This window comes from Engystomops pustulosus, chromosome 1 (assembly GCF_040894005.1).
Source record: "Engystomops pustulosus chromosome 1, aEngPut4.maternal, whole genome shotgun sequence".
Classification (NCBI taxonomy): domain Eukaryota; kingdom Metazoa; phylum Chordata; class Amphibia; order Anura; family Leptodactylidae; genus Engystomops; species Engystomops pustulosus.
The window spans coordinates 281,966,083-281,982,900 of NC_092411.1; the positions used below are offsets into that span (position 1 = coordinate 281,966,083).

Here is a 16,818-nt window from a genome sequence, read left to right on the forward strand (position 1 = left end):
GGTGATAGACGCTGCAGGACTTACCACTTGCTCTTGTCCACCTCGTACTTGTACAGGTCATCGGCCAGGCGGTATTTGTTCGCAGTGAAGGCCTTGTATCCCCCGTGGATGTAGATGGATCGAGTGTTTTCATCATAGGCGCTGCTATGGCCGTATCCTCCCTGGACTAAAGCCCCAGAGGTCCCAGCGATGTCCCAAACATTGGTATCTAAACATACAAGTAGGAAAATAAATCAACAGGTTGTGACGGACACCCACACGCCATAAGTCCGGGATACGTCTGTTTAACCCTTTCTACACACTGCTGCTGACAATTTATTAGACGCAGAAAAAACTTTAAAAGGGAACCCGTCACCAGTACTGACCATACAAACTGCTTCCAGTGTTAAGTACTGTCTCTGCAGAGATGTGTCATCATATGTGTATGTTGTTAGTAGCTGGAGGACTGTGAACTATAGATTTAGATTCTGGGATTGTACTTTCACCTTTGTGTACTTACACTGCTGAGCACCTCATTCCCTGAATTTAAACTGCTCCAAAGCCCTATCATCCCCTTTGCTCTGAGTAAATGCTGCAGCAGACACCTTGGTGAATAGTACAGAAGTCACTTAGAGCAGATGGGAAGGGCTGTGCAGGGATTTCAATTCACAGTGCAAAGAGAACAGCGATGTAAGGACCCGCCACGGTGCAATTGGAGACACCAGAATCCTGGAAAATGAAACGATTTTCACAGTCCTGCTGCCACTAACATACACAAAGGTCTGATAAGGAAAATACCTAACACTGGTTGAAGCTCCACCAAGAACCTAAAAATGTCCCAAAAGGGGTTCAGTAGTGCTTCTGGGTTACATTTGCTAAAAAAATAATAATCTTTACATAGCATCCTGATCCATTAGCTTCCAAAGCATAATGAAGACTGCATACAACTGAAACAAACCCCCAGCTTTGAGCAGTATTGGGTCAGACATGTTTTTGAGCCCTGACTAGTAAACATTTGAGCATAGAGGGAAATAACGGAGGCTCCTTACTCACCCAGGTTATATGTCTGGATGCTGCTGATATAACCATAGAGGGGACAGTGCCCGAAAAACACCAGCATGACCGTACTGCCGTCCCTGAGGGTGACGATGTGTGCCGAGTGCCCCACCACCGCGTACTGCTCCTTGGCATTAGGAAAGAGCTGGGCCCACGACTGGTTCTGAACGTGGAACACCCACAGCTGGCTGGAGACGTTCCCCGTGGAGTCTATCTTACCGCCAAACATGTAAATCTTATCCTAAAGGGACGGGGAGAAAGTCGTACAACCTTCATGTGGTCACATAAGTGTGAGCGTAGCATGAGCACGAGAGGTTACCTTATACAGCGCCAGGGAGTGTCCATATCGCACGCTGACCGAGTTCACGGAGCTGGGCAGCTGGAGCCACTCGTGGGAGACCAGGTTATACCTGCACAAGACACGACCCAGTTACTGCAGAACCCCATAAATCATCCCCAATGAGCCCCCCCATGTCTCAAGTAAACTGTATCAAAACCAAAAAATGTTACATGAAAACTTCCGAAACTTTGTGCGAGTTAATTTGCTTTAGATTTCTAAGATCTTTGCTTGTGGCCGTTGATCACATTTCAGTCCACAACCCCGAAGCAGAGTCTGCTTAAAGGAACACCCCAGACAAAGCAAATTCATTGAATAACACATAGTGCAGGCTCTGAAGGGAGGAGCATGGACATCATTGAGTACTGCTCCTTCCTTCAGGCCACGAACCATGTATAATTCAGTGGATAAGATGTGACTGGAATGTTCCTTCAACAATGTAACAGCGCCGGGCCACAGCTTAACAATTCACATTCACTGACTGGCAACAGAGATCTTGAGAATCCGGTGGCCTCAAGGTACTGCACGAATAATGATAAAAACGGAGGTTCTCACGCTATAACCATCTCAGTATTGGAGCGGTTGAACATGTAGCCGCCAACGATCCACATGACGTCGTCCAGGACCAAAGCTTTGTGAGAGGCTCGGCCCAGGGAGGGGATGGAGAACTCCTCGCGGGTCCAGAATGACTGGTTGGCAGGGACTGGGATGGAACATCCAGGACCTGAAAATACAAAAAAAACTGAAAAGTAAGAAAAAAAACAAAGCTACATATACAAAAAGATATAATATTTCTACACTACAATGGAGCTACACAGCGATTATTCCCCACTTATCACAGCCACTTGCTGCTGCATGTTCCTGGGATGTACAGCGGAGGTCGCCCTATCTTTGACATCACTTCCTGCTGTGCAGCTATTGGCTGAGGATGTACCTCACACACTTCCTGCTCTGCAGCTATTGGCTGGGGATTTACCTCACACACTTCCTGCTCTGCAGCTATTGGCTGGGGATTTACCTCACACACTCCTTGCTCTGCAGCTATTGGCTGAGGATACCCCTCACACACTCCTTGCTCTGCAGCTATTGGCTGAGGATGTACCTCACACACTTCCTGCTCTGCAGCTATTGGCTGGGGATTTACCTCACACACTTCCTTGCTCTGCAGCTATTGGCTGAGGATTTACCTCACACACTCCTTGCTCTGCAGCTATTGGCTGAGGATACCCCTCACACACTTCCTGCTCTGCAGCTATTGGCTGAGGATACCCCTCACACACTTCCTGCTCTGCAGCTATTGGCTGAGGATACCCCTCACACACTCCCTGCTCTGCAGCTATTGGCTAAGGGCTTCCTGCTCTCCTGCCTGGCTATGACAACACTGGTAGAATAGGAGAGGCGCCTTGTTGGTTTCTGATAATCTGCCCTCCTACACCAGAACATCTGCTCAGTGTCCATCATCTGCGCGCAGTTATGTTCCCACACAGTTTTCCTTGTCCCACACTCCACGTGTGGCTTGTAATCTCTTAGCGGCAGATATTGGTGGCATCGTGCAGATAAGCCTCGCGCACAGATATCCAGCATCTGTGCGGCCAGATTTAATACCCCAGGGAAATGTGTGGCCAGACAGCGACCTGACGCTGACACCTCTAATCCTTAAACATAGTAATGTAACAAGAGATTATCCGCTCCTGGAAGTTCAGCTCGGATTACCTTGTGTGTGTGTAAATTATCCATGGCAGCACTCACCCTGCCAGCCGCCGTTACAGGTGCAGCTCTTGGTGCCGTTCACATTGCAGCTGCCGCGCTGGGGGAAGCCGCAGTTGTCCCTGCAGTAGGGGATGTCGCAGGACTCGCCCTTCCATTGCTCAAAGCAGTCGCAGTAGACGCCACCGTCCTCCGCCTGCACGCAGATCCCACGTCCTGAGCAGTTGTTAGGACACGTGTCTATGCTGTCATAGGAGAAAATAACGCAACGTTACACGGGACTCAACAGTGACCAAGCGATCCCTACACTACTGCGGCCGCAGTAATACTCCATACACAGGGCCACCCAGCAACCCTGGGGCCACTACAGACACTTTAAAAGGGTTAAACACATGAATTACGTTTCTATAAAAAATATATAAAGTTTTGCTCTGATTTGGCACAAGAGTCACATGACTCCATCTGTGACCCTACATTAAAGGGGTTGTTAAGAGGTTAAGAATTACTGCTTGTCAATCTCCTTCCCCCCCTGGCAGCTATAACAAATACAGTCCCCTGAGTTTCCTTAGTTTTCTCCCCCGTTACCTGTAGCTGATATTGAAGCCGGTCAGATTGTAGGCCGCATCACTAAAGAAGTGTAACAGGGCAAATCCAGATGTAACAGAGACCTCTGGGACCGTCTCATTGCCGTCTGCCTCCGGTACAATAAGACCACTGAAAGGAAACAAATCAATAATAGAAAATAGCAACAAAATTATCTTTGTACTGGGTGACAAATGTAACTGCAACGAAAACTCCGTGTGGAATGTTCTATGACTGCAGGATGTAACCACTACCACTACCACTACTACTACTGGGCAGAAGTACAATAACTAAATGCATATTTCCCAGAATCCCCCAGAGGAGCACCAATGGATGTAAGTTATCACACCCCTGCAAGGCCTTTATTGGCAAAGTCTCCATAAGTATAGATCTTATCTTAATCAACTGGATGCAAGATAGACAGGACTACAGGACACACCTGTCCTGTCCGGACCCCTACTGTCACTCAGGACCCCCAAAGCTAATCCAGGAGCTTCACAGTCACCCGGGACCCCAAGACCGTAAGCACAGAACCGCACAAGTCAGCCAGGACCTACACAGTCACTAAGAGAGAGAACGTGGACCTCTACAGCCACTCATGACCCCTGTGGCTCGGCCACGACCTTGGCAGTAAGTTAGGACCCCTAGTGGACAGCTGTTCCCAGACAGCCCAACCCCCACTATTGTTGAAATCCTAGAAGCGGCACTAATCCCTACTATTTATAGGACTGATAGGTAAGAGGACGGAGAGACAAAGTGCGTAAGATTGTTAGATCCGCTCTAGTGCAGAACAGACAACATCAATATATAAGACAGAGAACATAGGAATAAATGTATGTATGCCTGCCGCCGCTCAGCCATGTGCCCCTACCCCTGCCAGTCCTGTGCCACGCTGCAATACAGAGTATAAAGATTATTATTATAATACGTCCTGACCAAAGACCTAAGACCAGCAGAAAAATGTGCAAAAGTACCACAAAACAGAAAAATGTAGAAAATCCAGAAGAACGACATCACACAACAAGACAGAGGCTTTCTAACCCCAAATTATTACTCCCTTACATCAGGGCAACCGATAGACAGCACCTGTATGAAATACCCGATGTCTAGAGACCCCCAGTACTCCACATTATAGTCCAGAGACCCCGCACTGATCGTACAAGCCGAGGCCCCGCTATCCCCACATGTGTGTGACCCTACCCGCATCCATGTAATACAACCCGATTACTGACTAATGAGCCCTCAGAGACTGATGTGGCACCGAAAGCCTGGCGATGCTGGCACCTAGTGGGCGACATTACTATACCTGGCACCTGTCCAGTGCAAATGAGGAAACAACCACTTAGCTGCGTAAACACAGGTAGGTGACAGCCCAGGGTAACACACAAGTACAGAAGACACGAGCCAAGTACCACAAGAGACATGTTTACATACAGCATGGGAACATGCGTCACTACAAGCAGCCACATCATGCCCAGCTACTATAATACTGCCCCCTATACACAGGAATATATCTACTATAATACTGCCCCCTATGTACAGGAATATAACGACTATAATACTGCCCTCTATGTACAAGAATATAACTACTACAATACTGCCCCCTATGTACAAGAATATAACTACTATAATACTGTCCCCTATGTACAAGAATATAACTACTATAATACTGCCCCCTATGTACAGGAATATAACTACTATAATACTGCCCCCTATGTACAAGAATATAACTACTATAATACTGCCCCCTATGTACAAGAATATAACTACTATAATACTGCCCCCTATGTACAAGAATATAACTACTATAATACTGTCCCCTATGTACAAGAATATAACTACTATAATACTGCCCCTATGTACAGGAATATAACTACTATAATACTGCCCCTATGTACAAGAATATAACTACTATAATACTGCCCCATACGTACAGGAATATAACTACTATAATACTGCCCCCTATGTACAAGAATATAACTACTATAATACTGCCCCCTATGTACAGGAATATAACTACTATAATACTGCTCCCTATGTACAAGAATATAACTACTATAATACTGCTCCCTATGTACAAGAATATAACTACTATAATACTGCCCCCTATGTACAGGAATATAACTACTATAATACTGCCCCCTATGTACAAGAATATAACTACTATAATACTGCCCCCTAGGTGAAACTTTGTGAGTTCTTCGTCTGTGGTTACTCATGCGCCGGAAGCGGCTGCACGTCACTCTGCTCTGTCTCTGGTGCCGCAGTCCGGACGCTGTTGCTGCCCGGACGCTGCCCCCCCCTCCTCCCCCCCCGCTTCTCCTCCTTGCTCCCGGTGTGGTTGTCCTGCGGGGTGCCACGTGTGGTGCGGCCGGCGCGGTGCTCGTGCTCCGCGGTCTGTGAAGTTTGCTCGGGGCTGTTTGCGGCTGCGGTGTACGTGCTGCAGGTGCAGCGGCCCTGTCTCCGGCTGGGGAGTGAGGGGTTTTGTCTGCCAGTCCCCCTGTTTGCCTGTCTGTCCGTCCCCCTGTTTGCCGTTCCTGTCAATTGTCCTGTCCTGTACCTTGCTTGCGCACTTGGATCGCTGGAGATTCTTCTTTCACACCGATTGTATCGTGGACTGTTGGGGATCCAGGATCCTGTGTCGCCGCTGCCTGAGTCGGCTGGGGATCTTCGCTGTCTGGACTGCCTGGATTGCCAGGGTGCCTCCGTCCTCGCTGTTGTTGCCGGGATCTTCTGTGTCCGCTGCCATTGCCTGGGTGATTGGAGGTCCTCCGTGCCCACCGCTTTTTTGTCCGTGCCCCCACCCCCCCATCTGGACTATCTGGGATTGTCTGTGATCTTTCACCCCCCTCCCCTCCCTTCACAACCTGGGACTGCTTGACCCTATTTATTCTTGGACTACCTCCAAGAGCTGGACTACTTCGAGACCTGCTGTATCTCGTATTGGACTGATCCCGAGTGCAGACATCAGACATGAAATTGGACTGTGACCGCCAACGTCTAGACCTAAGGTATGGGGTACCGGGTGGGGGGAGGATGAGCCGATGCCTAGGGATGGGAGGAGAGGATCCCTGTGTCTTAGATTGTCTCCAATTGCGGCCAAACGAATTGGGGAGGGAAATCTCCCAGGTTGAATTGATAGTACCAATTGCTGGTGCAGTCAGCCCTGTAATGGGGTCCGGGGGCGTCCGGGAATATGAGGTCTGGCAGGCACTCAGAGTGTGGAGTCTTGTTCTGCCTCTGTATTTTGTACTGGGGGTGGGCGGAATCATCCCGCTCTGTCTGTGGTCTTTGCTACTGGACTCAGCCCGTGGTTGCCTAGGTCTACCTGGTGAGTTATCTCTGAAGGCTGTGGAGAGTCTGGGCTACCTCGATCAGAGGATGGGGGTCCTCTTGGGCTCCATCCATGGCGGGTGCTTGTTCTGCCCCCCTATGGCCCCGTACCGCGGTCTGAATCAGGAGGTCCAGGTGCAAACCAGCGCTGCAACTGCTGTTTATTGTCAGTCAAGGACTGGATCGGAAAATGCAGATATAGTTGTGACTAGTGGGGAGACCAACTTCCCCCCCCTTTGCCTGTATCCATTTACGGTTAATGGAAGTATGAAATCTGGAGGAGTGAATAAAAATATGGGCCTGAGATTAGGGAATCTCAACCCCGGGGTTTACAGTTATGGGGAGGAAAGGAAAAATGTGTATATGCAATCTATAGAGAACAGTAGAATTAGGTTTACGCGTTACGTGCTCTTAGAGATTAGGAAATCTATACCTAGGAGGAATATGAAGTGTAAAGATATACCAAAAGAAATTAGGAGACCGTTTCGGGGAACAAGGGCAGGCTTTAAGTGTAAACAGAAAAAGAGGGGGATGAGACCGTTTGTCCCGTCGGTGTTAACTGGAAATGTAAGATCTCTAAGTAACAAAATGGACGAGTTACATTCTATGGTCATGAATGATAATGAATTGCTGAAGTGCTGTATTATGTGTTTCACTGAGTCATGGCTGCACGATATGATCCCGGATAGCCTGATTAGTGTACCAGGTTTCTCCCAGATCAGGGGAGATAGGGATTGTAGAAGTAGTGGGAAGAAAAAAGGTGGAGGTATTATTATTTATGTAAATCAGGGATGGTGTCTAGCCGAACATATTACAGTGAGAACTAAACATTGCTGTGGAGATGTGGAGATCTTAGCACTGGTGATGAGGCCCTTCTATCTGCCGAGGGAGTTCTCGGCTGTAATTTTGGTTGGTATATATATTCCACCCTCAGCCAATTACGATGCGGCACTTACAGTAATTCAGGATGTGGTTGGTGAACTACAAGGTAGATACAGTGATACTTTATTGATCATAACTGGTGATTTCAACCACGTTAGGAAAGCGGGTGTATGGTCAAAGTTAACACAGTATGTGACTAGGCCGACTAGAGGAGAACATATACTTGATCTATTCTATGCGAACATTACTGATGCTTACAAATCTGTGACACTGTCACCCTTGGGAAATTCTGACCATAACTTGATCTTTCTTAAACCACGATATCGTCCGGTCCTAAAAAGACTCCCTTCTAAGGAGATAGTGGTACGTAAATGGTCGGGGTCAGTGGAAGAGGAATTGCAATGCTGCTTTGCAACTACGAACTGGGAGTTGCTATGTGGTGAAGCTCAGGGTGATGTAAATCTAAGCGTTACCCTGGTCACTGACTATATCAAGTTTTGCGTAGACAGTATAGTGCCAGTAAAAAGGGTCAAAATATTTGCAAATAACAAACCATGGATGACCGGAGAACTTAAGAAATTGTTGGGGTTGAAGAGGCGGGCATTCCTGGCTGGGGATGAGGACTCCTATAGAAGCCTATTGAAGGATGTTAAACAGAAAATCCGAGAGTGTAAAGCTGCATATAAAAAGAGATTAGAAAATAAGCTGTCTGAGCAGAAAACAAAGGAGGTCTGGAAGGGTTTAAAACTAATCACCGGTATACCAACACGAACTGAGGGGGCAGAAGGGGATATAGAGAAGGCCAACGAATTGAATAACTTCTTTAATCGTTTTGATGATATGAGTGATTCCATAGTGCTGGGAAGTAATGTAAGGGATGGTGTAAATTTAAATACGGTGGGGGAAGACTACGAGGAAGGAAAACAGGAGATGATGCCACCGATTAAAGTTGAGGATGTGGTACTGGAATTAGGACGGATAAAATCTAGTAAAGCTGGAGGCCCAGACATGTTGGATAATCGGGTTCTGAAATCGTGCTGTAGGGAGCTGGGGGAGGTTTTTACACATTTATTTAATATGAGCTTACAATGTGGAATAGTGCCGACCTTATGGAAAACTTCGGTCATAGTTCCTGTGAATAAAGTTCCTCGACCGAAAACATTAAACGATTATAGACCAATAGCGCTGACCCCGGTGGTCATGAAAATCTTAGAAAGACTGGTTATGCGGCATTTATCCAGTGTAGTGAAGGATTTTGTAGACCCACTACAATATGCATATCGGCGTGGGCTGGGAGTTGATGATGCATTAATTAATCTGTTACATAGAGTATGTGCTCATCTAGAATCCCCCAAAACAGAGGTACGTTTGACTTTTTTTGACTTTAGCAGTGCATTTAATACGATCATTCCAGCATTGCTAGAATCGAAGCTGCAGCTTATGCAGATAGAACCGACTATGATTAAATGGCTGATGAGTTATCTGCGCTGCAGACCACAGAGGGTTAGGTTGGGTGACACATGGTCTGATGAGGTGGTGTGCAGTACGGGGGCCCCCCAGGGTACTGTGTTAGCTCCCTTCTTGTTTATTCTATACACCTCTGATTTTAGGAAAAATGATCCGGCCTGTTTTCTACAGAAATACTCGGATGATTCGGTACTGGTGGGCTGTATCACAGAGGGGGATGATAGTGAATATCGAGAGTCAGTGAATACTTTTACTGAATGGTGCAGCTTAAATGGTCTCGTATTAAATGTAAATAAGACGAAAGAATTGGTTATAGATTTTTCAAGGAAAAGGGGCGTTATGCCCAAACCGCTCATTATAGCAGGGACAGAAGTGGAGCAGGTTGGTAGCTATAAATATTTGGGCGTAATCATTGATAATAAATTAAGTTGGCATGAGCATATTGATAAGGTCTCTAGACGTGCTAATAGTAATCTATTCTTTTTACGTAGACTAAGAGCATTTGACATCCAGAGGACTATGTTGGTCAGTTTTTATAATACGGTTATGGTGAGCGCATTTGCATTTGCCCTAGTGGCTTGGGGCAACTGCATTTCTAGTAGGGACTGTCAAAAGATGAATAAAATAATTAAGAAAGCCTCCTCGATAGTGGGTTTACAATTTGATCGATGGGAAAAACTCGTACAGTGCGGGATATTAAGGAAATTGGAAAAAATTAGAAATAATAGAGACCACCCAATGCATGGTGTGCTGCAGGCACAGGTCAGTGGTTTTAGCTCCCGTTTTATTCTCTTGCGCTGCAGGTCGGAGAGATTTAAAAAGTCGTTTATACCGGCCGCTCTCGAGCTATCAAATACCGCAATTAGGGGTAACATAGGAATGCTTTAGAAATTAAGATTATTGGAAATATGGGTTCCATTTTATTACTTTTATAATCTATTTAACTAATTATTTACCTTGTGTATTGGTGTTTTTACTCTGTCTTATTGTATATGTGTTCTTTTTATGTGAGTTTTTTTATATATGTGCTGTCTGTCAATTTTATGTATTGCTGAGGTGACACTTTAAATGCCCTTCTGGGATAATAAAGTATTATTATTATTATTATGTACAAGAATATAACTACTATAATACTGCCCCCTATGTACAAGAATATAACTACTATAATACTGCCCCCTATGTACAAGAATATAACTACTATAATACTGCCCCCTATGTACAAGAATATAACTACTATAATACTGCCCCGTATGTACAAGAATATAACTACAATAATACTGCCCCTATGTACAAGAATATAACTACTATAATACTGCCCCCTATATACAGGAATATAACTACTATAATACTGCCCCTATGTACAAGAATATAACTACTATAATACTGCCCCCTATATACAGGAATATAACTACTATAATACTGCGCCCTATGTACAAGAATATAACTACTATAATACTGCCCCCTATGTATAAGAATATAACTACTATAATACTGCCCTCTATGTACAAGAATATAACTACTATAATACTGCCCCTATGTACAAGAATATAACTACTATAATACTGCCCCCTATGTACAAGAATATAACTACTATAATACTGCCCCCTATGTACAAGAATATAACTACTATAATACTGCCCCTATGTACAAGAATATAACTACTATAATACTACCCCCTATGTACAGGAATATAACTACTATAATTCTGCCCCCTATGTACAAGAATATAACTACTATAATACTGCCTGCTATGTACAGGAATATAACTACTATAATACTGCCCCCTATGTATAAGAATATAACTACTATAATACTGCCCCCTATGTACAAGAATATATCTACTATAATACTGCCGCCTATGTACAGGGATATAACTACTATAATACTGCCCCCTATGTATAAGAATATAACTACTATAATACTGCCCCCTATGTACAAGAATATATCTACTATAATACTGCCGCCTATGTACAGGAATATAACTACTATTATACTGTCCCCCATGTACAAAAATATAACCACTATAATACTGCCCCCTATGTACAAGAATATAACTACTATAATACTGCCCCCTATGTACAGGAATATAACTACTATAATACTGCCCCCTATGTACAAGAATATAACTACTATAATACTGCCCCTATGTACAAGAATATAACTACTATAATACTGCCCCCTATGTACAAGAATATAACTACTATAATACTGCCCCTATGTACAAGAATATAACTACTATAATACTGCCCCCTATGTACAAGAATATATCTACTATATACTGCCCCTATGTACAAGAATATAACTACTATAATACTGCCCCCTATGTACAGGAATATAACTACTATAATTCTGCCCCCTATGTACAAGAATACAACTACTATAATACTGCCTGCTATGTACAGGAATATAACTACTATAATACTGCCCCCTATGTACAGGGATATAACTACTATAATACTGCCCCCTATGTATAAGAATATAACTACTATAATACTGCCCCCTATGTACAAGAATATATCTACTATAATACTGCCCCCTATGTACAAGAATATATCTACTATAATACTGCCCCCTATGTACAAGAATATAACTACTATAATACTGCCCCCTATGTACAAGTATATAACTACTATAATACTGCCCCCTATGTACAAGAATATAACTACTATAATACTGCCCCCTATGTACAAGAATATATCTACTATAATACTGCCCCCTATGTACAAGAATATAACTACTATAATACTGCCCCCTATGTACAGGAATATAACTACTATAATACTGCCCCCTATGTACAAGAATATATCTACTATAATACTGCCCCCTATGTACAAGTATATAACTACTATAATACTGCCCCCTATGTACAAGTATATAACTACTATAATACTGCCCCCTATGTACAAGAATATAACTACTATAATACTGCCCCCTATGTACAAGAATTTAACTACTATAATACTGCCCCCTATGTACAAGTATATAAGTACTATAATACTGCCCCCTATGTACAAGAATATAACTACTATAATACTGCCCCCTATGTACAAGAATATAACTACTATAATACTGCCCCCTATGTACAAGAATATAACTACTATAATACTGCCCCCTATGTACAAGAATATAACTACTATAATACTATCCCCCTATGTACAAGAATATAACTACTATAATACCGCCCCCTATGTACAGGAATATAACTACTATAATACTGCCCCCTATGTACAAGAATATTTCTACTATAATACTGCCCCCTATGTACAAGAATATAACTACTATAATACTGCCCCCTATGTACAAGAATATAACTACTATAATACTGCCCCCTATGTACAAGAATATAACTACTATAATACTATCCCCCTATGTACAAGAATATAACTACTATAATACCGCCCCCTATGTACAGGAATATAACTACTATAATATTGCCCCCTATGTACAAGAATATATCTACTATAATACTGCCCCCTATGTACAACTACTATAATACTGCCCCCTATGTACAAGAATATAACTACTATAATATTGCCCCCTATGTACAAGAATATAACTACAGGCGGTCCCCTACTTAAGGACACCCGACTTACAGACAACCCATAGTTACAGACGGACCCCTCTGCCCACTGTGACCTCTGGTGAAGCTCTCTGGATACTTTAAAATAGTCCCAGATTGCAATAATCAGCTTAAAATTGTCTGCAATGAAGCTTTATTGATAATTCTTGGTCCTATTACAGCAAAAAAATTTGAAACTCCAATTGTCACTGGGGCAAAAAAAAAAATTGTCGGGAACTACAATGATAAAATATACAGTTTCGACTTACATACAAATTCAACTTAAGAACAAACCTACAGTCCCTATCTTGTATGTAACCCGGGGACTGCCTGTACTATAATACTGTCCCCTATGTACAGGAATATAACTACTATAATACTGCTCCCTATGTACAAGAATATAACTACTATAATACTGCCCCCTATGTACAAGAATATAACTACTATAATACTGCCCTCTATGTACAAGAATATAACTACTATAATACTGACCCCTATGTACAAGAATATAACTACTATAATACTGCCCTCTATGTACAAGAATATAACTACTATAATACTGACCCCTATGTACAAGAATATAACTACTATAATACTGCCCTCTATGTACAAGAATATAACTACTATAATACTGCCCTATGTACAGGAATATAACTACTATAATACTGCCCTCTATGTACAAGAATATAACTACTATAATACTGCCCTCTATGTACAAGAATATAACTACTATAATACTGCCCCCTATGTACAAGAATATAACTACTATAATATTGCCCCCTATGTACAAGAATATAACTACTATAATACTGCTCCCTATGTACAAGAATATAACTACTATAATACTGCCCTCTATGTACAAGAATGTAACTACTATAATACTGCCCTATGTACAGGAATATAACTACTATAATACTGCCCTCTATGTACAAGAATATAACTACTATAATACTGCCCTCTATGTACAAGAATATAACTACTATAATACTGCCCCCTATGTACAAGAATATAACTACTATAATATTGCCCCCTATGTACAAGAATATAACTACAATAATACTGCTCCCTATGTACAAGAATATAACTACTATAATACTGCCCTCTATGTACAAGAATATAACTACTATAATACTGCCCCCTATGTACAAGAATATAACTACTATAATACTGCCCCCTATGTACAAGAATATAACTACTATAATACTGCCTCCTATGTACAAGAATATAACTACTATAGTACTGCCCCCTATGTACAGGAATATAACTACTATAATACTGCCCCCTATATAAAGGAATATAACTACTATAATACTGCCCCCTATGTACAAGAATATAACTACTATAATACTGCCCCCTCCCATTGTGTAGGTCTTGTGTGATGCCAGTGATGGTGAGTATAATGCTCCTTCTGTCCTATAGAAGTGAATGAAGTGATGGTCACACGTGCTGTATTACTTCACACACATAGGGGGCAGTATAGTATATACGCAGCTTTACCTACCTGAATGCAGCAACCAGTGGGGCGTATATGGAGTCTCCATCATACACGTAGAGATGATCCCAGCTGCACTCTGTGGCGAAGTGATCAAAGCGCAGACGTAGCACAGTGTTGGGTCTGGAGAGTGAAGAAGAATAATAATACCGCCATTACTACACACATCACTTGTATACATTATGCTCTAATACTCACTTCTCATCTGACAGCTCCCTTTAAACTTTGATATTTACCAGCACTTTATGAGAGAATAATACAGGGAAGATCTCCCGCAGCAGGTGTTTTTCCTCTAACTTATCTCAGAGGCAGCTATAGCTCTATAGTAAGTTTTCTATCTCGCCCCAAATGCTTTATTCAGACCAGTAGAAAACATTACTCTTCTATATTGCCCTATATGATCCTGCTGAAGTCTTTGTGTGAGGCTAGACACAGGTATAGCCAGAGACTGCTGGAGAGAATAGTAAGTTTTCTATCTCACCCCAAAAGCCTTAACCACATCAGTACAGGCAAGTTTTTCTCAACTTATCTGTGTTCATGTTTCTGTGTGAATATCATGGCAGAGACCAGTGGGAATTACAGAAGCCTGCAGAGGGGAAAACTGATAAACACTGCAGAACAGACATGTAATGGCCAGAAATGGTGCAACTCCTCATGTGTATATAGGGTTACTCAAGTCCTAAAGGGAACCGGCCACCTTTAGGACTTTCTAGAATTCTCACCTTTTTACAGACATTAAATCTCCTCCAAATACATGTGACAATGAGCTGAGAAGAGTCATATTTTGAGAGGAGTCAGCCTGAGAGGCTGCAGGGGAAGCATTGCTTTAGAGGACTGTATCTTGGGTTCTATATCAGTTAGAACCAAAGTTCTGGCATCATATTCAAGAAGAGAATTTTATCTTCCAACCCACAACAGAATAGCGTGTCCGGACGCTTCAGAGCAAGGAAATATGAATGTTAAGATTCTTTTCTTAAATCCAATCCTAGTACCAGGGTGCTAGCTGCTACAGTACACAAGATATAGGCGTCCAAAGTGACCCTCCCTTTCAGCCTCTCAGCCTGACTCTTCTCAAGCAAAATATGGCTCTTCTCTGCTCATTTTCACATGACTTTGGAGGAGAGGTGATTTATAGGCAGATGACACCAAACTGTGTAGTGTAATACAGTCTATGGAGGATGGGGGGAGTAGTACAAGCTGTGTAGTGTAATACAGTCTATGGAGGATGTTCATAGGCTGCAGGGTGACTTGGACACACTGAATGTTTGGTCATCCACTTGGCAAATGAGGTTTAATGTGGATAAATGTAAGGTTATGCACCTGGGGGCCAATAATCCAAAGGCAAAATATGTCCTTGGGGGAGTAAATCTGGGAGAGTCCCTTGTTGAGAAGGACCTGGGGGTACTAGTAGATCATAAATTGAATAACAGCATGCAATGTCAATCAGCTGCCTCTAAAGCCAGTAGGATCTTGTCATGTATCAAAAGTGGTCTGGACTCTCGTGATAGGGATGTAATATTACCACTATACAAGGCATTGGTTCGGCCTCACCTGGAATATGCTGTCCAGTTCTGGGCACCGGTCCATAAAAAGGATGCCCTGGAGCTGGAAAGGGTTCAACGTAGAGCCACAAAAATGATAAGGGGTATGGAGGGTCTTAGTTATGAGGAAAGATTAAAACAACTAGATTTATTTAGTCTGGAAAAGAGACGACTACGAGGAGACATGATTAATTTATTTAAATATATGAATGGTCCATACAAAAAATATGGTGGTAAGTTGTTTCAGATTAGATCAAATCAAAAGACGAGGGGGCACTGTCTCCGTTTGGAGAAAACAAGGTTTAATCACCGGAGGCGACAGGGCTTTTTTACTATGAGAACGGTCAATCTGTGGAATAGCCTGCCTCAGGCGCTGGTCACAGCAGGGACAGCGGATAGCTTCAAGAAGGGTCTAGATGCCTTTTTACACCTAAATAACATTGGTGGTTATGTTATATAGAATTGTTTCCCCTAAATCCCTTCCTCATCCAATCCCTTCCCTTCCTTGGTTGAACTTGATGGACAAGTGTCTTTTTTCAACCGTAGAAACTATGAAACTATAGGCAGACAAGAGATTTCACATAAAAGATAAATTCTGGAAAGGACATTTCATCCCTGACCTGAGCGGGCTGGTAGTATAATGAAGTAAAAGCTGGTGACAGGTTCCCTTTAAGCAACGAACTGGAGACAAATAGATCTGAGATCACAACCCAAAAGTTTTCTTTACATAATAATGAGGTGGAGAACGTCTATACATATAATGCAGTGGGCGATGTGACTAATTATACACAGCTCTGTCCCTTACTTAGGGACTAAGGGAATCCCCGGAGGGGGGCGGTGAACCTGTGGGGCTGCCGGGGATTCCCTATGCAGGAAAAGCCAA

The 16,818-nt window shown here is 43.0% G+C and overlaps 1 protein-coding gene across 1 annotated transcript in view; it reads right to left on the reverse strand.

Annotated features, from left to right (window-relative positions):
* The window catches only part of ATRN (attractin), an 81,980-nt gene that overhangs the window by 42,388 nt on the left and 22,774 nt on the right, over positions 1 to 16,818 (reverse strand). The window contains exons 3-9 of the mRNA XM_072126344.1: positions 14,404 to 14,517; positions 3,665 to 3,793; positions 3,122 to 3,324; positions 1,928 to 2,096; positions 1,355 to 1,445; positions 1,033 to 1,276; positions 25 to 208 (exon numbers count right to left, since the gene is read on the reverse strand). Of these exons, the coding sequence (XP_071982445.1) occupies positions 25 to 208; positions 1,033 to 1,276; positions 1,355 to 1,445; positions 1,928 to 2,096; positions 3,122 to 3,324; positions 3,665 to 3,793; positions 14,404 to 14,517 (1,134 nt within the window). The remainder of the gene's footprint in view (positions 1 to 24; positions 209 to 1,032; positions 1,277 to 1,354; positions 1,446 to 1,927; positions 2,097 to 3,121; positions 3,325 to 3,664; positions 3,794 to 14,403; positions 14,518 to 16,818) is intronic.